The 24,339-nt window shown below is 35.1% G+C and overlaps 1 protein-coding gene across 2 annotated transcripts in view; it reads left to right on the forward strand.

Annotated features, from left to right (window-relative positions):
• The window catches only part of TRIQK (triple QxxK/R motif containing), a 74,038-nt gene that overhangs the window by 18,161 nt on the left and 31,538 nt on the right, over nt 1–24,339 (forward strand). The window contains exon 3 of one of the 2 annotated variants that reach the window (XM_049854004.1): nt 16,646–16,727. In XM_049854004.1, the coding sequence (XP_049709961.1) occupies nt 16,667–16,727 (61 nt within the window). In that variant the 5' untranslated portion in view covers nt 16,646–16,666. The remainder of the gene's footprint in view (nt 1–16,645; nt 16,728–24,339) is intronic. The other variant, XM_049854003.1, reaches the window with a different exon arrangement.

Consider the following 24,339-nt stretch of genomic DNA (forward strand, 5'->3'; position numbering starts at 1 on the left):
GGAAAACAACAATGTTTTTTTTCTTTAACTGCTTTAGGTAGTTTATTCATGGGAGAAGCTGTTTATCTTCACAAAATCCCAGCTTCTGATCTTAGCTAAACAAAGCAAGTTTAAAGGCAGGGGCTCAGAGCGGTTCATAGCCATTATACTACATTCATTTTTAAATGCTTTATTTGAAAGGGAATGTCCTAGTTTGTGATTTTCATATTTTTTTTCCTTTTAGAAAGAGGCAGATGGTATGAAAAGTGGACTCCCTTATTTAAAGGGAATGTTGATATTTATAACTAAGCTTATCTCCAGCAAGATTTGTTTTTTGCAGCTGTTCCAGGTTGGAAAAAATATTAAAGCCCTGGCTTGTTTTTCTTTCCATATTTGGGGGGAGGCTCTTCAGAATGTGAAAAAGTGATGTTTTATTTTAAACATAAATGCAATGTAAACTGTGATTTTTTTGCGTCTATATGTGAATTTTCTGTTTGTATGCTGTGATGATATTACTCTTTTTGTTTCACTGATCTATTTCCTAGATACATCACACTTGAGAAACAGTTTTACTCATCATTTTCTATCCATCATCAGAGTATTCCAGGAAGTGCAGTACATTTTCATTAAAAGTTAGCCAAAGTTATTAAACCACTTTCTAATTTTCCATTTGAATATTTTAGTCATATTTCTTTCTGTTCAGAGCATCTTTTTTCAGTTAGCCTTTTTGTTCTTTCTTGTAGTTATCTTATTTAGTATAAGATCTAATTGTTTCTCTTGGATTTTCTATTCTTTTATTTTTAATTACAATTGCTCCTGTTTTTCTCTGGATATAGTTTAGATACTTTCATAATTTAAGTGGAAATTAACTATTTATTCTGTAACTTAATACATGGACCTGTCTCTTTGGGCACATGTCAACACTAGAATGAATATCTTATGCTTGCGTACACATATCATCATTGTTCATATATGTATCTGTACACATACCCACACATATATGTACAGTTTTCGTAAAGAACAGTTTTTGCAATAAATACATTGATTTTTTATGACTAAATATGTTGATTATTGATTACTGTGAAGGTTAACTTTCAGCTTACTTGTCAAATTAAAGCAAACCCGAATATTTATGTAAGGATCACCTTTCTGAGTATGAAACACTATGCAAATAATGTTTATGTCAAACTTGTACATTTTTCCTCTTAAATAATTGAAACTAAAACTTTGATTCTGAATGTTCTATTACTTCTCTTTCATCGCCCATAGTTTTGCCATTTACTTTAACATCATGAAGACCAGCATTTGCTTAAATCTATGAAACCAACTATTAATATTAGCAAACAATATAATGATCTCCAGGGAGATTTCTTGCTATTTTCAGAATAAACCTTTTAAACTTCAGTCTTCAATTTACAAAATAATTATTATCTGCCTTTAATTACACTGAACATGAATATCTTTTGTAAATTTTGTGAGTTCATTCTATTCCATATCTCCTTTTATTCCTTATGATGACATTCACAGCAGTATTAAGCCAAGAATATTGGAGGTCTTTTTTGGTACACTAGCTATCTGTATCTTTCTATAAGGTATGCATTTTCTCCTAGTGTAATAGTTCATTGCACAAATGCCATTCTTTTCTTGCATGGGTATTTGCCTGATTTGGGGTTACTGAAAATTTAAATGAGTGTCAAAATTAAGAAACAAACTGACACGAAACTGAATTAGTGAACCCCTCTACATTCTATTACTTGGTACACTCACCATGCAACAAAACAAGGTCTTCTGCAAAAGGTATGAAACTGTGCAAAAATCTTTTATTTCACTATTCTTGGTTTTGTGGTTGTTGCATGTTGATTTATACTTTATTTTCCAGATGAAGTGTTTTAATCTTTGTAGTCCCCATAATTGATGGAAATTGAAGTGTTTTATTGCTTTTGGACTGTTAATTTAGGATCTATATTTTCCATATTTTCATTGGTTAGCTTTTCTTTATTTCTTTTTTTGCAAAACTTCATGCTTTGAAAAAGAATAGCTATCAAGCAATACCTGGACATCTTTTTTTAAGTGAAAGACCATATGAGAGGCATGGCACGTTTAGTAGAGTAGGAATTATGGAATAGGAGATGGGAGATAGAAAACCTGACACAAAGTAAAATTCCTGATTTTCTCTTTGGTATTTTGGGTTCCATCTGGGATAAGCCTTTTCTCTATCATCCATTGGTAGAGGAACATTTAAACATGCTTATTAGTACTGTATGGAGCGCTGGTGGCACAGTGTTTAAGAGTTTGGCCGCTCACCAGCTGCTAACCAAAAGGTCAGCAGTTTGAATCTACTAGCTGCTCCTTGGAAACCCCACAGGGCAGTTCTACTCTGTCCTATAGGGTTGCTATGAGTTGAAATTGACTAGACTGCTACTGGTTTGGCTTTTGGAAACACTGGTGGTGTAGTGGTTAAGAGTTATAGCTGCTAACCAAAAGGTTGGCAGTTCAAATCTACCAGGCACTCCATGGAAAATATATGGGGCATTTCTACTCTGTCTTATAAGGTCGCTATGAGATGAAACTGACTTCACCACAAAGTTTTTTTTTTTTTTTAATTAGCATTGTATTTTTGTTTCTATTTTGTTTATTTGTTTCTACTCAGTAGAGTTATATTAGTTAATCCCCCAGTGCTTCTTCCCATTAACCTTTTTTCTCACACTGTTTTCTCAATTTTTAAATTTAGTATATTTTATTGTATTTCTCTAATAGGATAATTTGATGGTTTTATAAATATGTAATTTTTGTCATAGTTTGTAAATATAAGTTTTAATAACACAATCTCTTTGGAAACTACCAATCTGAGAAAATTCTTGTGTTAACAAAATGGTAATAATAAAATCACATGGGACTTTAACATAATGAATGCATTTAATGCAACTTCTATGAAAACTGGATGTATACTAGTTGTTTTTATACATTGACATCTATTTACTAGTAAAGCTATTTTTTAGTAAGTCACACAGATTTATGAAACTACTAGAAACAAAATAACCATAAAGGGCATCCTGATGGTTGCTTTGAGCTGTTTGTTTACCCTTAGGTACTTAGATTATGCTTATCTCAGTGAACATTAATTTGTTTCAAAAATTATGTTTAAATCATGTAGTATTATTATTGGGCCTATTTTAATATACAAGGATGTCTTTTTAGGCATGATAATAGTTATTCTTAGCCTGATATACATGCTCATGAACATTAGGTTTTAAAGGTGAAGAGAATTTAGAAAATCATATTAGTAGGGAAATTCCATGACTTTGTCAAGGTTGTCCAGTCTTTTATTGGAAAGACATGGCTAGACCTAAGGTTTTATGTCTTCTGGCCTGATGTGTTTTCCTTCTACGCTTGTATTTTATTACAGAACAAACATTGAATGTCTCTCAGAAACTGTTCATGTGCCAAACTAAAACTTCCTTTTTCAGTTCACCATTCCTGAAGTTGGACTGATATGGTTGCTGCAGCAGTGAGCTCAAACCTAACAGTGGTTGAGACAATAGTGCAGAACTGGGCAACATTTTGTTCTCTTATACATAAGGTTGCTGTAAGTTAAAGTGAAATCTATAGCACTTAACAACTTTCAGGAAGTTGTTAGCCAAAGAGAGAGAGAAAAAGAAATCTGTTATTTTCTGCTTTCTCTGGATGGTCTTAAAGTACTTTTCCCAGGATGTTTTCTTGAATTTGGAATCCTAATGACCTGAAATAGAAAATACACATTGAGATAACTAACCATTAGCATAAGGAATGCTTACCATTAGAACAGATAGAAAATTCAATGAGTCATAAGTTATCTGTGTATTTTACAGTTGGAAGAAGCGTGAGAATCATTGTTTTTGACCTTAGGTTAAGTGATGAATCAACATGTATATGCATAATTTCACAATATATTTCTTGAGCATTAGTAATTTGATATTTCTAATCTATGTTTTCTAATGTACAAATACTTGTATGTATACATACATTGTATGGCGCTACACATTGCAGTGACATTGTTGCAATCTAGAATTTCCTGTCTAGAACACTTTCCCCTTATTTTCAAAGAACCCTGATTTTATTCAGTTATCTGCCCCTCTTTCAGGCAGTCATATGCCTAGGGTAAATAGACCCCATGGCCAACTTCAAGAGTAGACTTAGGTGATTTAAGAGCAGTCTCATTTTCCTTGCTATAGAGTGGGGGAGGAAAGGACTTATGACCCAATTCTGGCAAAGGAGACAGTAAGTCAAGATGGTAAATATCTTGGAGCATTATAGGAAATAATCCATACTTCTAATAGAGAATTCTTTCTCCTTCCTCTGTAGTTGGTCATGTCTGGGCATGACAGTCCCCTGTTTATAAACCTCCTCCTCCTGAGCACACACAGACATACACATCTGCACGCACAGAGATACACACACACACACACACATACACACAGGGCAACCAAGCATTGTTGTTGTTGATAGTTGCTATCAAGTTGATTCTGACCCATGGTGACCCCACGGGTTACAGAGTACAACTGCTCCGTAGGGTTTTCTTGGCTTTAATCTTTTAATGAAAGCAGATCGCCAGACCTATCTGCTAGGGGGGTTCAAGCTGCTAGGTTCGCAATCGAGTGCAAACTGTTTGCGCCACCTAGGGCCTATGCGCCTGGTAATTTGAACTGCTGACCTTTTGGTTACTTAACCGCTATGCCAGCAGGGTTTCCAAGCATTATGTAGTGTATTAAAAATAGTAGAACTAGAGATTTAGCTCTGGTTCTACTATTAGGTATGTAAGCCTGCTTTCTAATGTGAAGAATGATTATAATGAACAATACCTGGAATTCCTTTTAGATCCGTTGTTTTATGTGCTATTTTATGAGAAACAATCAATTTATCTTTTAACTCTTCATTTGCCATTTTTGAGACTTTGGCTATAGTCTTTTCTAACATTTCTAGTTAATATGTTACATTGGTATTTTTGTTGTTGTTGTTTTACTTCTTTAGCATATATTCTACTTAGTGCCTTTGTGGTGATGTTAATATATATCTTGTAAATCATTAGTGGCTTTCATTTTTTTTACTATTCAAAAGAATAAGTTGTGACAAATTTACATTTATAACAATGTCAGACAAGTTTTATACAATCAGAGAAGGTAGGTATAAATATAAAATGGAAAAGGCAAAACTAGAGTGAATTATGTGGTGTTGAGTTGGATATTGGAAGTATTGAGTTTACACCAATACATATATTCTCTAGCTTAATCCACTGAGAAGACCTGGGAATAGTGTCACTCCAATTGCTATGAATATACTTTATCCCCAGATCTTGGTTTCTAAGTACCATTCCTCACTAAAAGGAATCTGGCACATTTCAAGACAGGAACAGTACAAGATGAGCCTTTAAAATCTTATTGAATCAGAAAATAGGAGATGCTAAAAAATTAATAGTAATATGTCAAAAGGACACAGAAGCCAATTTGAAAGACCTTGCACTAGCCAAATCCAGGACAATTTGAGCATCCAAATAAACAAATGATACAAATGAATTCTAACCCACTGACTAGAACAATAATCTATTATTATATACTACTATAAATGCATATAAATGAATAGATAAATTGGAAGAAGAAAATGCATTTCCATGCAGTAGCATCTTGTCATTGTTGTTAGCTACCATTGTTGGCCCCTGACTTATGATGACCCTAAGCACACCTGAACAAAGTACTGCTCAGTTCTGTACCATCCGCATGATTGCTTGTGGATTAAACCGCTCTGATCCACTGGATGATTTTTGGAAGTAGATCATTAGGCCTTTCTTCCATACGGTATAATAAACCAAAAACCAAACGCATTGCCATCAAGTTTGTTTTAACTCATAGTGACCCTGTAGGATGGAGTAGAACTGCTGCATAGGGCTTCTGAGGCTGTAAAACTTTACGGAAGCAGACTGCCACAACTTTCTCAGCTGAGCAGCTGGTGGATTAGAACAAATGACCTTTCAGTGAGCAGCCGAGTGCTTTAAGCCACCAGTGGTCTTCTAAACAGTATAATACCAACTAATAAATATAGAAGAAGTTGTGAAATTTAAAATCATCATTTGGCAACCATCAGAGTATAATTAATTCAGCCAAGAAACATCAGTAGATGCTAAAACTGGCAGTTGCAGATTTGATGCAGAATTAGGATACTTACATAGTCTCAAAGTAGCTCCCCATAAAATATTTATTAATTACAATGGATAAAAGAGTAAATTCACAGTGGAGAAATCAGCCAGATACCACCTTAATTGAGTGATCGAAGTTAATATCACCAGTAGAAACAAATCAAAATTATTTACGACATGACCCCATGTAATGGTAAGAACACAGCATTGTGTTTATGATATTCCTATCAAAATAGCATAACCTGAATCTAATAATGTGGAAATACCAGACAAATCCCAATTGAGGGACATTATACAAAATAAATGGCCTGTAGGGTCACTATGAATCAGAATCAACTCTACGGCAGTGGGTCTGGTTTGGAATCTTCAATAGTGTTAAGATGATGAAAGTTGTAGAAAGACTGAAGAACTGTTCCAGTTTGAGGAAGACTAAAGAAACACAGCAACTAAATGTAAAATATGATTCTAAATTGAATTATTTTGCTACAAAGGGCATTATAAGGACAATCTGTGAATTAGATGTTAGGGAGGATATCAATGTTAATTTCTTAATTTTGATTGTTGAATTGTGGTTATATATAGCATAATGTTGGCAACTTACTTTCAAATGGCTCAAAAAAAATGCTGTTTGTGTTTTTCTCGCAGCTCTTCTGTTAGAAATGATTTCAGAATTAAAAAAAAAAAAGTTAAAAAATAAATGAGGGGGAAAACAAGCCAGTCAATAGAAGAAATGAGAAATTCAGATTGGATATGCTCAGTTGGAATGATGCTGAATGTGTGTTTGAAGAGGGAGGTCTGAGGATCTAAGTCCTTGGGATATATTCCATAGTTAAACCTTTGAGGGAATGAGGCACCCAAGGAGACTGTATATGGAGTGGATGAACTATGGGAACACCAGAGTTTAACAGGCAGAGAGAAGAATGCTTGTGAGCTTATGAAGGAGATAAAGAAGATTTTAAGATGTAGGAGAATCAAGAAAGCCTTACCTTGAAAACCAATAGCTTGGAGTGTCATGAAGGAGCACTTCTGTTGCAGTATGCAACAGAGAGATTCCATAAGTAAGGCAGTATGCCCTGTAGCTCAACCTCCTCTTGTGATATTCTCTGATATGTTTTTGTCAGTTTGTAGCAGGTATGTATCATCTAAAATATTGATCTATTTCCTGAATCATAAGTATCCCAGAAGAAGACTTGAATGAATAATATAGTTGAGCTACAGTGTGTTATGAATTGTCCCTGTGTACTTTATAGTTGAGGCAAGAGTATATCTCATTTGGCCTGGGGATAGTCCTGGTTGACACTTGTTGCCCTGGTGCAATAGTTTCCCCTTTCACTCTCAAAAGTGTCCTGGTTTGGTTAGCGAACTATATGATCGCCGTCCTATAGAACTGCATTGACAGAATATTTCTTTCATATCTGAAGCTGGGAACTGATTGATAATCATGTCTGTTAGCCAGTTCTTGATACCTTTTTTTCATTAACCAACTGCTTATCCCCTTCTCTTATAATTCTTTTAAATCACCTTTCCAATAACCTAGGCCTCCATTTCCCAACCTCTGTGCCATGAAACAGAGGCTTTATGGGATGATAATGTGGGAAATGTGGTATATTCAAGTCCTCTCTTAGAGACTGGCAAGACACATGTAGATACTCAGAAACGTTTTTCAGTAGACTGCCCACACTTATTAATATATTGTCTTAAAACTACCGTATTTTGGGGAGTTGGTTTATGTTTATTTTAATTAAAATACATACATTAAGAAAAATAAAAATTTTAACTTTGCTTGAATAAGTCAAACTTAAATATAAATAGGGACTGATAGATTTAGAATATATCAGAATATTTCATCTATATTGAACTTATTTAGAAGTTCCCAGTCAAATGCATTTAGCATTTGGGCTAAACATGAAAAAAAGTATTTTTCCTAGTAAATCTTTCTTTTGAGAGTAATTTATTAAAAACTTTCTGAATCATAAGAATTTTCTGATATTCCTTCAGAACCAAGGAAAAGGATTTCATATTGAGGATTTATGATACAGTAGAATTATGTCTGTTTACTTAGGAATTACAGAGAAGAATAGATGCCATCTGAGATGTCTATGTCTAGAGTTTGTTTTCCTTCATTCTTTGGCCACCTGTTTTTCATACCAGTTGAGTGGATAAGGTTTTTTTTATTGATATGATAATTGAAACAATTTCATATTACATATAATTCCCTTAAAATAACCCAGTTTAAAGGGATTCTAAGTATTGAAAAATCAAGGTTGTGACCTTTAGATCTATAACCTTATTTTCGATTACTTGTCTCATCAGGCAAAACAAAGCCTGAAGGTGTGTCAGTTAACAGTCAAAGTAGAAATGAAGCAGCTCCTTCTCACCGTCAGAAGCCCCGAAGCCAGGCATACCCTTGCTTCTTCACATTCCTCTTGACTCATTAAGCTCGTAGCGTGCAGTGGTACAAGCTGCCTGCGTTTTGGTTTCGTGCCAGAATAGTAGATGCCTTTGCTCTTTTTATGCGGCTGAAAATGTGTCTCTTCTTGTTTCAACACCTTATCATAATAAAAACAGGGTCTTCAGTTTTATTTATTTGGTGCCATATTACTGTAACTAAAATAAAACCTTTTGAAAGTGACAGTTTACATATCAAATAACCTTTATTTAGAGAATAGTGTAATTTGCCATCGTAATAATTTTTTTGTTCACTACTAAAAGTTATAGGCCAGTCCCAGCTTAGCTAACCTCCTATCTCCTTTTGCACATGTAGTAAAAGAAATTAACTGAAGTGTATTTCCCATTTTGCTTAATTTTAACCCTGGTGAATCATCACAAATTCACAGCTTAAGAAAATGGTTACTTTGTAGAAATTTTCTCTCTCATGTGGCCTTCAGATGTGATGTGCCTATCCCCTGATAATTGTGCAAAGTTCAGAATTAAAAAAAAAAAGTAATTCAGTGGGACCCAGTCCCCTCCTCCAATGATGAGTGTTGTTGATGGTGCATGCAAGGCAGCTTTTTGTCTATTCTGGGCAGTATAAATTTAATGTGTTGTTTTCAAGTTTGTCATGTGTCCAGATGCCACAACCATCTGTGCATTAAAGAGACGTTAAAATAAAAGTAAGTAAAATATTTGTGGTTTTTTTCTGTTGGGGGCCTGGAGATTTGTGATACAATTATGTTTGGATCAACTAATTCTATTAGGTTTTTGGAAAAACAAGTGCATTGTTTTATTATAGCAGTTACAAACATTTTTATAAGATGGTAACAATTATAGTCTAAAATGCAGATCTAACATTATAAACATAAATGTGGATTTATAACATTATTCCTTCACCCATATCACCTAACCCATATCTGCTTCTGCATATATATTACCTGTTTCTGTTAACGATATTACAATATGTCTAATCCAATATTTTGTCACGTTTGGGCCCTCAACCACCTGAATTTGAAAATCCTGGGAAGGAGCTGTTGTTTTTATTGTTGTTAAGTACCCTTGACTCGGTTTCAACTCATAGCAATCCTATATACAACAGAATGAAACGCTGCCTGGTCCTTGCCATCCTCGAAATTGTTGCTGTGTTTGAGCCCGTTGTTGCAGCCATTGTATCAGTCCATCCTGTTGAGAGTTTTCCTCTTCTTTGCTGACCTCTACTTTACCAGGCCTGATGTCCTCCTCCTCAAGAGACTGGTCCTTTCTGATAACACATCCAACGTATGTGAGATGAAGTCTCGCCATCCTCTCTCCTAAGGGAGGGAATTGGTGCTTATTAAAAGTGCACCTTCTGTAGCCCCCTCCTCTCTCTTACTGACTCGGACCCTCCCTTATCTGCTGATTCTCTGAAGGTCAGAATGATTGCTCAGTGAAGCTGACCCTTGTGTGCAATATTAAAATACAGGTTCCACAAGCAGGGAATTGTGGAAAGGACGTTTGAAGTGAATTGAAAAGCATGGGTAAATGCATGAAGATGTGAATAAGCTTGTAAAAATCATGAAACTAAAGCAGAATTTTATAGTGCACAGGAACATGACTCGGTAAACAAATGATCTCAGATCATTACTTATTCTTTATACTAAGGATTTTTGCTTTATCTAAGAAATGGGGAGTCATTTGAGTGACTTAATTCTGGAAACGGAATGAACAACTTTTGATTTTTAAAACATTACTCTGAAAAGAATGATTGTACCATAAAATCAGGAACAAGCATCTTTTTTGTTCACTATTATGTTCCTAGCATCTAGTATGAATTTGTATTTTCGTGATTACTTCTCAGTTTTGATTCATCCTAACCAGACATCTTTTAGGTCTACACTTTTTCATTTATGCTTTATTTTTTTAATTTCTGGCAATTGTGGTCTTCCAGTGCAACAGCTTTATTGGTTGATCATCTTTGCTCTATTGTTAATGGCTGTTTCCTTCATCTTCACAAGGTGTTTGATTGATAATTGCCAGTGTGCTGAGCTCCAGAATTCCATACCTATGTACTATGTTTTGGAAAATCCTGACTGGCAATGAACCTGGATTTTGTCCACTCTCTGGATTAAGTCGGAACCAACTCGATGGGACCTAACAACAACAGCAATCCAACTAATAATACTCTTTTCAAAATAGATTGTTAGGTTAATATATGCATAAATTTGTAGAGCTAATGCCATCCCTAAACCTTCAAACAGCTACTACACCTTAAGAGAAATACAACAAGACAAGCTGGAGATAGGCTACATAAGAGGAGCTATAGTGGAGGTTTTACTATGGACAATACATTAATCCATAGTGTATTTAAAAGATTCTTCACTTTGAACAGAAATATGAATCAGTGAAGAACAAGTACTCTATACGACAGAGTAGAACTGCCCCATAGGGATCCCAAGGAGCGGCTGGTGGATTTGAATTACTGACCTTTTGATTAGCAGCCGAGTTCTTAACCATTATGTCACCAGGGCGAATGAGACTCATCCCCCTTTCTTAAGTTACTTACTTTCTCCTGAGTAATGTAGCTGCAATTAAAGTATGAGAAGTGCTATCATATATATGGGTGGGATGTAGTATTACTATAACTTCATACCTAAGTAAGAGTTTTCTCTCAATCTTTCTTTTTAGCCTCAAGAACTATGATGATTATTTTTACTGTGGTCATGGGTTGAATTTTTTTAATAACCTGTGTTTTGATATGTATTTAAATGTCACAGTCTGGATATAATGCTTTTTCGGGAAGCAGAGACATATGTGAAGACTTCAGGTTTCTTATTTCTTTACTTGTTCTTTCTGGATTTCATTAAAAAAAGGTATAAATGAGCAATAAAAGAACTTGGTTGAAGTGTAATTGGATATAACACTATTTTCACTTGTTTTTAAAGGTCACATAATATGCTTAGAATAAGTGTGACAAAATTGCTGTGCAAAATTCAGGTTAAGAACACATACTAAAAACAAAAACACTATCTTTAATCTTAAAAATCCTAAATTGTATAAAGTTTTAATTAAATAAAAATTTAACTATTCATTTTTTTAATACACAATTTAGGTTTTAAATAAAATTAGCATTTTTTCCTCAAGTATGTGCTATCAAGTTTTCAGAATGTTAAAAACTTTATGATAATTTAATCTGAAATTATTACTATGGAAAAATATGTAAATAATAAATATAATCTTATTCATCCATATTTTAGCTGTATCTCAGAACAAGTTAGTACTTCAGGGAATGCAACATTCTTTATAAAAGAAGGTGATGGGACAGAGTCTCCGAGGAACTAAATTGTGAAAACAATCTTGGTATTGTACATGCTAATATAAATCTGTTATTCCCTTTCTGCATCTTTCACAACACGTTTTAAATTGTGGCTGATCTTATATGCAAATAACTGTCTTATTAGAAATTACGGCTGTACGTGCTAATGTCTCCCTGGATTTCTTGGGAGTTTGCTATCTAACCATCAAAGCAATAGAAATGAATGATGATTACTGCAAGGCTTTGAAGAACAAAGAGAAGTCAGAACATTTTAGAAGGTTCTAGATGTCTGAAGCATTGACAGTGTGCATCATACCAAATGAGTGTATTTCTTTAGATCATTTAAAATAGCCTCAGTGTGTTTTTTAGTAAAAGTATTTTCTACCTTCTTACGTTTGTTGCAGCTAGTAAAGTGTAAATCACTTGTGTATGTGTGTTCTATAGGCATTTTTTTGTTTCATCATTTGGTAAAATGTTATTTTGCTTAAGGAATAGAATATAATAATTTTAAAGAAAGAATAAAGCTTAAATTTTTGCAACTTTATCAACATTCGCTAAATATTTAGGAACAAATACTTAAAACCCGTTCCTCTTTAATGTAGCTTATTCGTTGAAATTCTTTTAAAGTTAGTATATCCATAGGTTATTATATATATAAAATGTGTCTGTTCATAGAGTTTAGGCCCTGTTTTAGTTATCTAGTGCTGTTGTAACAGAAATACCAAGTGGATGGCTTTAACGAATAAAAGTTTATTCTCTGAAAGTCTAGTAGGCTAGAAGTCTAAATTCAGGACACCAGCTTCAGGGAAAGGCTTTCTCTCTCTGTCGGCTCTGGAGGAAAGTCCTTGTCATCAATCTTTCCTTGGTCTAGGAGCTTCTCCACAAAGAAACCCCAGGTCTAAAGGATGTGTTCTGCTTCTGGCACTGCTTTTTTTGGTGGTTTCTCTCTTTTATATCTCAAAAGAGATTGACTTAAGACAACCTGTTTTGTAGGTTGAGTCCTGCCTCACTAACATAACTGCTTCTGATCCTGCCTCATTAAGATCATAGAGCTAGGATTTACAACACTTAGGAAAATTACATCAGATGACAGAATGGTGAACCATCACAGAATACTGGGACTCATGGCCTAGCCAAGTCAGCATGCATTTTTGGGCTACACAATTCAATCCATGATAGGCCCTCATAAAAACTTAGATCCTTTAGCCTTTATAGCTATAATAGTTTATTTAAAGTATATTTTAATATAGTTTTAACTCATTTTGCCTTGGTGAAAAGATGTTATTTATGGCTATCTTTTTTACGTGCTATAAAGAATGAATAGATAAATGAACTACTGGCCTCTAAAGTGTTATCTCTTTTGTGATATTAGTTTAAATGACCAGGAAGGAATTGTGGGAAACATAGTGAGAGACCATTTTGGCAGATAACCTTAGTAATTTGCTTTTTAAAAATTTAAGCATATTCCAAAAAGTCAAAGAACAAAACCAAAGAGGGAAGAATATCTTGTGTGTTTATTTATTTAAACTAACTTCTTTGCTAAAACGTAGTGATATCTTTCTTAGCCCCATAAAATCAAGATTAAAATAACTTGACTCTTCTTCACGATTAATAAATGCAAAACACTATGCAAATGTAAATTGCTATGTGAATAAATTATAATATGTCTGTTGGCATTTTTATGGTGCTTCCCTTGACAATTATTTTTAATGTTTTGAATTGTAACAAATGAGACTATGGGAATTCAATATGAAAATTGGTTTCATTTCTAAAATTTTAAGGATGTGTTATCTTAGATATAATAACTACATGGTTTATGAGAAGTAAAGACTTAATTTATATGACTTCCTGTTTATTTTGTACATTCTCAGATATTACTATAACATTATTAAATCTGAAGATTATCATGATGAGAAAAATAGGTTTATATCTGAACTGAAATTTTTCTTTCACATAAGTAAAAAATTTTAATTTTGGAGTGACTTTTACTCTATTAGGTGAGATCATCTGTTAACATTGATCTATCTATGTGGCCATATATACAGATAAACAGTACAGTTTGGTCTGAACAGATATCAAGTGTATTTGGCATTTAAGGCCCTTAATTATCCTTATGAGGAAAATTACAGTCTGATAATTGCATTAGGTTATATGGATGCATCTATACATGTTTTTATTAGTTAAGGTGATACCAAATACTGGAATAAATAGTTGCAAAAATGTGTAGTGGCTTAAAGTCTACAGATTTCTTATTTTCATGGTAGTATGAAATAGGAAAACAGGTTGGTTGGATAGCTCTTCTTCTTGAATTCATTCAGGACTCAGACTTCTGTAGACTCTGCTATTTTCAGCACATTATTTCCAAAGCCACTCTAGGGGTCATTTCCCTTCCAGCCAGATGAATGAGTACACATGGCAAGTTTTTATGGGTCAGTTCTAGAAGTAGCAACCACTAATTTATTCACATTCCATTGACTGAAACTCCAAAGAAGACTGGAAAATGTAGTCAGGTGTGTCCAGGAAAAAAAAAAGGAGGACATGTATTTTAGTGAGCAGGCAAAAGTTTCTGTTATGGTCCACATTTATGACCATGAACTAGCCATGAACATCCTTTTTCCTGTCTACCTGATGGGGAGATGCTGAAGCTCCCCAGTTACTGCATGCAGCTGAAAATCAAGGATCTCAGTCTGACACACAGTCATCTTTGTCACGTTGGGCTGCGGTTCTTCGAGGTTTTCACGTTATGAAATTTATCTGCTCTTCCCCAGCCCCACTAAACCCCAATAAATAATGGTGAAACAGAGACAGGATATCTGCAATAATCACTCCCATTCAGAGAAGGAAGAACGTACCACAGAACGAAACACTGCCTGGTCCTGCGCCATTCTCACAATCGTTATGCTTGAGCCCATTGCAGCCACTGTGTCAATCCATCTCGTTGAGGGTTTTCCTCTTTTCCGCAGACCCTGTACTTTACCAAGCATTGGTCCATAGCGATGATGAAAACCTTTTGGGCATGAGAGCACTGAAGTCAATTGTGCTGACAGTAGAAGTTTCTTCTTTAGACCCTAAATATGCTCTTTCTGGAGGAACTCGCTTGTACACTGTTCTCCATGGCTCTGCCCTCTGGACAGTTCTTCCTTCATGGTCATGTATGAAGTGCGCATTACAAATTATAAAGCTTGCCTTCCTTGGGGTCTGCATCTGCTGGTTTCAGTTTAGAGGCCCAAGGATTGTTTTTCATTGCGCACACTTTTTTTAGACAAAGTTTCTGGTTTCCTTGGCAATACATTTCCCTCAAAATTCAATAACTTACTTCATTTCTTTCTAGTCATTTCCATGTGCCAATAATTACACTGCGTGTTCTTTCCTAGATATAGTTTTCAAGCCAGCTTTCTTTCTTTGCTTATGAATTTTTGCTTCTTTCTACCTAATGACGACTACCTTGAGGTGATTTGAAACAATAGTGAGACAGAATGCCCCCAATCTGCCCTTTATCTCTTTTTTTTAACTGTGAAATCTTAATGGGCCTTTGTCCCTCATGCGTTTTTCAGTTTTTTTCCTACTATTTAACTTTTAGAAGAAGTTAGCGTTTCCAACCTTGAGTCCCCAAATTATCCTCTATTCTCTTATATTTTTGCTGGTCGATTCTTGCCTGAGCTTATCTTTATCTTGTAGTACCTTATTAGGAGCCACAAGGAACAACTTCTAGGCACCAATGTCTGTATTACTTTGGCTAACACTTACATCTGTAATAAATAGACCCTTCCAATATATAAGGACTCAATCACAATAGAATTTTATTCCTTCCTCGCAGAAGAGTGATAGGATGGTAAACAAGTTAGCGAAAGTACCCTCCTGCACCTTGTCATCAGGGACCATGCCTCTGATATACCCTCAGGGTTCCTTTGGAGACCATCTTCATTCTAGCCCATCAGAGGGGGGAAAAGAATGCAGTATCATGCATTGGAGGTTTTTATGCTGCAGCCTGAGGTGACGCGTATAACTTCAGTTTACATTCTGTGGACAAGAACTCAACTACCTGTTGGAATTGGGGCTGGGAAAGATAGTCTAACTCGGTGCCAGGAAGAAAAGGAGACTATGGGTTTGGGTGAGCAGTTTATGTAAAAACTATTTACAAAATAAATAACTTTAAAAAAGGGAAAAAAGAATTTGAAAGATATGTTTCAGATTAAATCAAACAGTGCGTATAATGCAGTGAGCATAGCACTTAGCATCTTAGTAAATGGAAGTAGTTTCTACTGTTAACATTAAGAGGGGCAGATCTAGAACTCACATTCACCCACTTTGATTACCTATGTCATGCTTTTTAAAACAAACTTCGTATTACCTGAGAGTCAAATTTTAACATCCCTTTTTTTTTTTGTACGGCATAGTAGATAACTGGAAAAAAAAAAAAAAAAAAAAAACATACTGCCAAGAGCATTCCTATAGCCTCAATCCATCTGAAGAAATACTACATGATTTTCACATTTATGGACAATACTCTCTAGCAGTGTGGTTTAATTGAGTATTGATAATACTTGATAAGATGAATGTTACTAAGAACAATTTATGTGGAAATTTAGTTACCAGCAATTGTATCCTTGATAATTTATTTGAAAGAATTTTGTGTTCTTTTTTACATGGGATATCTCAAAGGCATTTTTAGCCATTTCTGTACAAATAAATTTCATAGAATAAATTACTTCTGAAGTCCATAGATAGTGTTTAATTTTTTAGGATTTCATTATAATTATTTTCTTCCTTTTCAGCAGGCATTTTGGAAATCAAAGATGGGTAGAAAAGATGCCTCTGCTGTAAAGCTTCCTGTTGATCAGTACAGAAAACAAATTGGTAAGCAATGAATTCCCTTTGATACACTTCTGTGAATTAAGATAAAGAAAAAAGAAATTATGTATGATATTAAGAAAATAAATTTCTATAATATGTATGATACAGAGAAATAAATGAATAAAGGATTTTGTAAAAATAATATTATGTTTTAGGTGAAAGTTTACACAGCAAATTAGATTCCCCTTTAATAATTTTTATACACATTGTTCTATGCCATTGGTTGCAATTTTTATGATGTGTCAGCATTCTCATTATTTCATTCTGTTTGTCCTGTTTCCATTGATCTAGCTTCCCTTCCCCTCCTTGCCTTCACATCTTAGCTTTTGGGTAGATGTTTACTCTCTGGTCTCATATAGTTAATTGTTTAAGGGAACATATTACTGATAGGTGATATTGTTTATTTTATAAGCCAGTCTATTATTTGGCTGAAAGATGACCTGCAGAAATAACCTCAATTTCAAGTTCCAAGGGTATTTGTGGTGATAGTCTTGGGGGTTTCTCTAGTCTCTATCGGTCCAGTAGGTGTGGCCTTTTTCAGGAATTTTAGTTTTGTTCTACATTTTTCTCCCATTTTACCGAGGGCCTTCTATTGTGTCCCTAGCCGGAACGATCCATAGTCGTAGCCAGGCACCATCTAGTTCTTCTGGTCTCAGGTTACAAGAGGCTATGGTTCATGTGGGCTGTTAGTCCTTTGGACTAGTTTCTTCTTTGAGCCTTGATTTCCATCATTCTATTTTGCTCCATATGAGTAGAGTCCAATAGTTATATCTTAGATGCTATGTTTTTTTAAGAACAAAAAATAAGCACAGCTCTGCTTACCAGTGAAGAAATGCAGTTCATGTTCATGTGATCTTTTTTTGAGTACTTTAATTTTTATTCATTTAATAAATCCCAAACCAAATTTTATTATTTTTCTTCTAAAGCCTAGATGTTTTTATATACTCAGTATCTGTAGTGTCGTCATTTATTAAACTATTTCTTTTATCCATGTAAACACTTATTTTGTTGACTTGATGATAATAATTTGATATTCTCAAAATTTTCTATTAAAATACACTAAAACAGAGCAAACATCCTTTTAAATGGGTAGCTGAGCTCAGAAAAAAGAAAGAGAACTCTTCAGGAGTCTTAAGTGAAGGCTTGCAGGAGGTTAGACACAGGCTTTGACGATGGCATTGAGTCTCCCAAGTATAGGTAGGACCCTTGAACAGCTTCTACTTTAGTAAAATGGGAGGTGAGAAAAGTCTACTCAACAGCACAGAAACACAGCAGGAAGCTTATCTGTTTTAGACTGGTCTCCAGGTACAGGATTTTCTACCTTTTCTTTGCAAGGATACATGGATTGTTTATTTAAAAAAAAAAATTACTCACATACTAGTTCACAAAGCAAGTCCCCCAAAGTTTAAAGAATAAATATTCTACAACCACATTCTTTGAACAAAGTGCAGTAAATTATAAATGAATTAGAAGCAAAAAGGTAACTTCCTCTTTCTCCTCCTACACTCCCTTGTGTGCCTCCCTGCTCCTTCCCACTTAAGTCTTTTCATGTTTTATTAGAGCCAAAGAAGAATAAGATGGGAAAGTTATATGACTGTGAAGCCTCACCCCACTTCCCCTTATCACAAATTGTTTTGAGGATGTTGTGATATACATTATATTTCCATATAATGTTCCCTTTCTTGTTTGACTTTCATTTGAAAATAAATGCAGACGTAAGATCTGCCTGCCTTACAGGGTTGTTGTGAAATCCCAAGAGAAGTGTTAGAACAGTTCATAAGCTGGAATGCTGCATGGATATGAGTTATTCTGTGTCCACTTAGCAAATATAGTAATAATATCAAACAAAATGTATTAAAGATAAAATAGTGAAGGTACAGTTTTGTTTACTCTTTACAGTTTAAAGGATAATGTGCTATATTATCAAGGTTCTTGTCCATATACTATAAAACTGTATCTATAATCATAAGCACACACATACATGCACATAGTTTTTATAAAAGCAGAGGTGAATTTACATATATTTAAGGATGTTCTCATTGAAAGATTGTCAGATTATTTGTGTCAGGATTAGAAAATATCACAGTCCTGAACTTAGAAGGTAATGACAGATCTATCACTAACAATATCTCATTTAAATGAAGTCCTATACAGATGTTGCCTAGACAAGGTCCAAATGTGAAGAGGGAATAAAGCAACTAGAACTATCTTGGGGAGATGCTTCAGCACAGGTGGTAAAAGGAAGATGTATAAAATATAATTGAGTTGAATAGTGTAGTGTTTCTTGAATACTAAAGTTATTACTAAGCTAATTTAGTTTGCCAGTATACTTTCATAAAGAATGCTAATAAGCTTTCATAAAGAATAGTGGTATTATATGTGTACAATATCTCCTTGCCACTAAATCACACTGGTTTATGTAATTTTTCAATGGTAATGATATTTTGGCAAAACTGACTCTATGTTTTGAATGATGATTTTAACATTACTGTTTAATACTTCCACTAAAAGTATTTCCTTTCCAACCATCTACTAAATGACAGTGACTAATGGCTTTCACAGAAGTCTTTCTTTGCAATATTCTTTGCTCAGGTGAGAATCAAATAGGCTAACACTGTGACAGGAAATACCTTGTAGATATAGAATCATTACATTGAAATGACACTATTTAAGTTATTGTAGCATAGCCTTGAAATGTGTAGGGAACTGAGATGAAATACCCTATCACCATGAAGGCGATAAACTGAGAAAAACTGAATGCTCTGAGATATTGCCGACTATGAGGGGACGCCATGACAGCCCCCTGTGTAACAGACTGTTTCGCAGGGTTTCCTTGGCTGTAGTCTTTATGGCAGTGGATCTTCAGGCCTTTATTCTGCAGTGCAACAGCTGAGCACTGAATCCTTTATGCCGCTCGGACTCAGAATTGGCCCCGCGGCACTGGGGTTTTATCTTTATTTTTTTTAAAGAGGGAAAATAAAGGGGTTTGGATCTCATCATTTCTTCATAAATAATGTTTGAAAAAGCAGATGATTTGCTATTGGCTATCATTAAATGTATTAATGTAGAGAGGAAGTATTTCAAAAATTGTGAAAAAAAGGAGAATTAAGAAAAAAACTTTCAATATAATTGAGATATTTTATAAACTGGTATTATTAAACATTTTAAGCCAAATCATATTTACATTTGTTAAGTAAATCATCTAAAAATACAACTGATTTAAATCTCTGTTTTCTTATGTGATAGTAGCTAACAATTACTTCATCACCTTTATCAGAACCAGTTTATTTTATTTTTTATTGTTCCCCTTTTCTAATAATTCATGACTTTTTATTTCTAAAATGCTTATTAAGCATTTTCTTAGCATCCTTTTTGTTTTATATTAATATGGTAAAACACCTTTTCTTTGGCATTCTGATATTTTTTACTACTCCTTTTACTTTCAGCTAGACTTTAAGATTGTGTATTGATGTTTTTCACATAACCTAAGAATCTGCGTTTAGTCAAGGAAGATTAATCCAGTATCATTTACTGTAAATGATAAATATAGACATATTTCCACAACATTATTTGTATTTTCTACTTGTAGTAATTTTTCCTTGCTACCTTTCCACCCCAAAATTCTTTCCTGAAAATTTTGGATTTTATGTTTTTGTTTGTTTGTTTTTCATTCTTTAGATTTTTAAAGCTTGCATTCCATTTTCTTTGTTTTTTGGATGCCTTCAAATTTCCTCTGTGGTATTTGACTTAATGAAGTTTAAAGTTTATCATATCTTTCTTCATCCTAAAACAAAAACCAAGCGCATTGCCATCGAGTCCATTCCGACTCTTAGCGACCCTATAGGACAGAGTAGAGCTCTGCCCCATAGTGTTTCCAAGGGGCACCTGGTGGATTTGAACTACTGACCTTTTGGTTATCAGCCATAGCTCTTAACCACTACACCACCAGGATTTCCTTAACCTAAACAGTAAAAAAATTTTTTACCTATTTATAGCTGATCAATTCCTCCTATCATTTTTCATGTGATTGTTGCCTGTTACTTTATTTATCTTTGGTTTTTAGCACAACATAATCATTGCAATTACTGTTACTGTTTTAAGTTTTTTAACCACCAGTAATAGGGTCTCCGTGGATCAGAATCAACTGTATGTCAGTGGCTTTAGAATTACCTAACTTCCTGTTTACTGACTTTACTAGCCATCACTTTTTGTACTTCACACCTTCCTTCTAGTAAAGTGTCCTCGTCCCTTCTGCCTTCGTGTAAGTATTTACGAGTGGTGAAACGTCTCAGTTTTTGCTCATAAGACAACGTTGTTACATTCCACTCGCACTTAGTTTAGCAGGGTTCATAGTTCCAGATTCATAATTGTATTTGCTGAGAACTTTGGAGATGGCGTTCATGTCTTGTTTTTGCTGGCTCTGATGAGAATTCTTCCATTAGCATAACTGTCATTTAAGTACAAGTAGTCCCCAGCTTACAACAGGGTTCCGTTCTGATGACTTTGTCGTAAGTCAGTTCAGATGTAAATTGCATACCTCATTTTTTTTCAAGTTTTCCTTATTTTTTATTATCAGTGTCTTTATAAATCCAGTCTTTATTTGTCTTTTTGGGTTGGCATGAGAATGATAACATCAGCAAATTGTATGCTGCAATATTGTATGTGGTCAGGGTTGGATTAAGGCATATGAGAGCCCTAAACATTGATAATCTGTGGTGCCCCCTCTGCTGCTTACTCATGCATTCGAAGGAGATATGTGAGTTATATACAAAAAAAAAAAAAAAAAAACCAAAAGACTCAAAACCCAAACCCCTTGCTGTCGAGTCAATTCCAACGCATAGGGACCCTATAGGAAAGAGTAGAACTGTCCCATTGGGTTTCCAAGGAGTGGCTGGTGGATTCAAACTGTAAGCCTTTTGGTTAGCAGCTGAGTTCTTAACTACTGTGCCACCAGGGCTCCTGAGTTATATATATATATATATATATATATATATATATATATATATACACACAAGTATATATATGTGTATGGGCCTCTTAGCTATCCATTATGTAACTTCTTTTTAAATGCAACTATAGTATTAGCGATTGAACACAAAAGTGGCGTATGCATTATAAAATTTTTAATGGATGTGGGGCACTAAGATTTTTATCATATACCACATTTTCTACAAAAATAATATTCCACATATTCTACAACAAAGAAAATGAGTCAGTGAACTTAGTTGTTTCAACAGTCAGTGTAAAACTCTGTTGACTTCCCAAAAAATTGTCTTTTGCCAATTTTGCTTTAAATGGCTCATACTTAAATTTTGATGCTTGTTTCATAATAAATGCTATAAGTATAAATGAACAAATAAAAAGGTATCATAAAAGAAAATTTAATGATCAGAAAACAAATATTTCAACAAATTAATGTATTTAATTTTTAGATACATCTTTCATCTCTAACATATAATTAAAAACATTTCTATCCTTTCTCTTACAAATTCAATGATTTCTTCACAATTAAACTACTGAATGGTATCTACTTCCATACATAATAAGGATAATGAATTGAGTCTTACTTTAATATCGTTGTACACTGAGGGTCTTTGCTTTGGACAACTGGCGCCCCTGTTTGGTTGATGCCCTAAACACATGCTTAACTTGCTTATTGGGTAATCAGTCCCTCTTTGTAGTACATGTTACTAAGAATCAGATGTACAAAAAAAAAAAGGCCAGTTGTAAGTGTGGTTCGTCATAACTTGAATGTGTCATAAGTTGGAGACTACTTGTATGTATTTTCCTGTTTTTAAGATTTTTCTCTTTATTCTAAATGTTTTGAATCTCTGCTTTATGTGTATTTATTTTTCTTTATTAAACAGAATAAAAAGAGGCTTGGGACTTGATGTGCTTCTTCATTCTAGGCGTCGTGTCAATCTTTCCTTCCTGAAAGGATATCATCTTTGATGTTTTTGAATAATGCCTTTCCTATTTCCCCCTCTCTCCCCTACTGAAAATGTTACTACATGTAAGTTAAGCTTTCTCATTACAATGTTCATCTCTCTTAAAATCAGTATTTTCTCTATTTATATTTGTCTTATAATCTCAGTTTAATATTTTCTCAGGCCTGTCTTCACTTTGATTAGAGTGTAAAAATATTCACATTCTCTCTCTCTCTCTCTCTCTCTCTGTGTGTCTCTGTCTCTTGTTTATTTATTGCTATGTCTACCTTTCATCCAAGGACCCTATTGGAGCAGTGGTTATAGCATTTGACTACTAGCCAAAAGGTCAGTGGCTCAAACCCACCAGAGAAAGATGTGGCAGTCTATTTTCGTAAAGATTTACAGCCTTGTAAACCCTCTCGGGCAGTTCTGCCCTGTCGTATAGGGTCACTATGAGTTGGAATCAACTTGATGTCAGTGGGTTTGGTTTTTTGGTTCGGGACATTGCATCCATTGAATATATAATTTCAAGGGCTTTATTTTTCCTGTTTGGAAGGTCTATATGATCATTTAAAAATATTTTTCTTGGGGACAGAGCCACTGTGGTGCCCTAGATAGATGTGCCACACATCCCTCTGTAGCAAAGACCTGAAAAACTAACTAAAATGGATACAATCATCAACCCTGGAACCCTGAGCATCAAATGAAGGAATAAAGAACGAGATCAAACACCAAACGGAAGAAGAAACTAACGGAAAACAGAACGAGGAGCGATACCGAATGGAGATCCCCTGCCAACTAACACGGGATAATATGGACATCTTGAAACACAGTTAGCAATGACCATGGACAAGGAGTACGAGAAGGCAACTTCGCATAGCTCCCAACAGGAGACAGAGCACCCGGTAACCAGACAAACATGCTTTCCCGCCCATCTCCCTTCTGGTGAGTAGAAGCAAGAATCACCCCATCCCGGAAGCCCCCACTGCTGGGGCCACTATACCATAACGAGTCTCCCCCTGCCCCACTGCCCATCCCACCCCCTCTTGTGTGGCTTTCTTTTTTCTTTGTTTTTTTCATTCTTCCGTTTCTTTTTCCCTTCTGCCTAGCCCTATGTACTGCCTGCTCCTGCTGTACCACTGTTTTTTTTCTTTCTCTCTCTCATATAGCCCTGTATGCCACCTCCCTTCTCTTCCTACAAGTCCCCTGGGTCCACCCCGTTCCCACTTACTGGCCCCTCATGCTACCATTTTTTTCTGTTCCTTAAACTCTGATGGCATAGTGTTAAGAGCTACAGCTGCTAACCAAAAGGTTGGCAGTTCAGATCCACCAGTTGCTCCTTGGAAACTCTATAGGGCAATTTTACTCTGTCCTGTAGGGTGGTTATGAGTCAGAATTGACTTGGTGGCAATGGTTTTTTTTTTCTTATTCCCTACCATCTAGCCCCATATGCCACCTTCCCCCCTTCCCAATGGCCCCTGCTGTGCCACTGTGCCACTGTCGCTAAGCCACTGGCACACCAGCCCACTGTTGCCCTAGGTCCTCCCCTGGCCCCACTCACCAGCTCCCACTTTGTCACCATTCTTTCTTTTCTTTCACCCTTCTACCTCGCCCTGTAAGCAATATCCCCTCCCTCCCACCTGGCCCTCAGGTTTGCCCTGCACCCACTTGCTGAACCCCATCATGCT

This window comes from Elephas maximus, chromosome 15 (assembly GCF_024166365.1).
Source record: "Elephas maximus indicus isolate mEleMax1 chromosome 15, mEleMax1 primary haplotype, whole genome shotgun sequence".
NCBI classification, from domain to species: Eukaryota; Metazoa; Chordata; class Mammalia; order Proboscidea; family Elephantidae; genus Elephas; species Elephas maximus.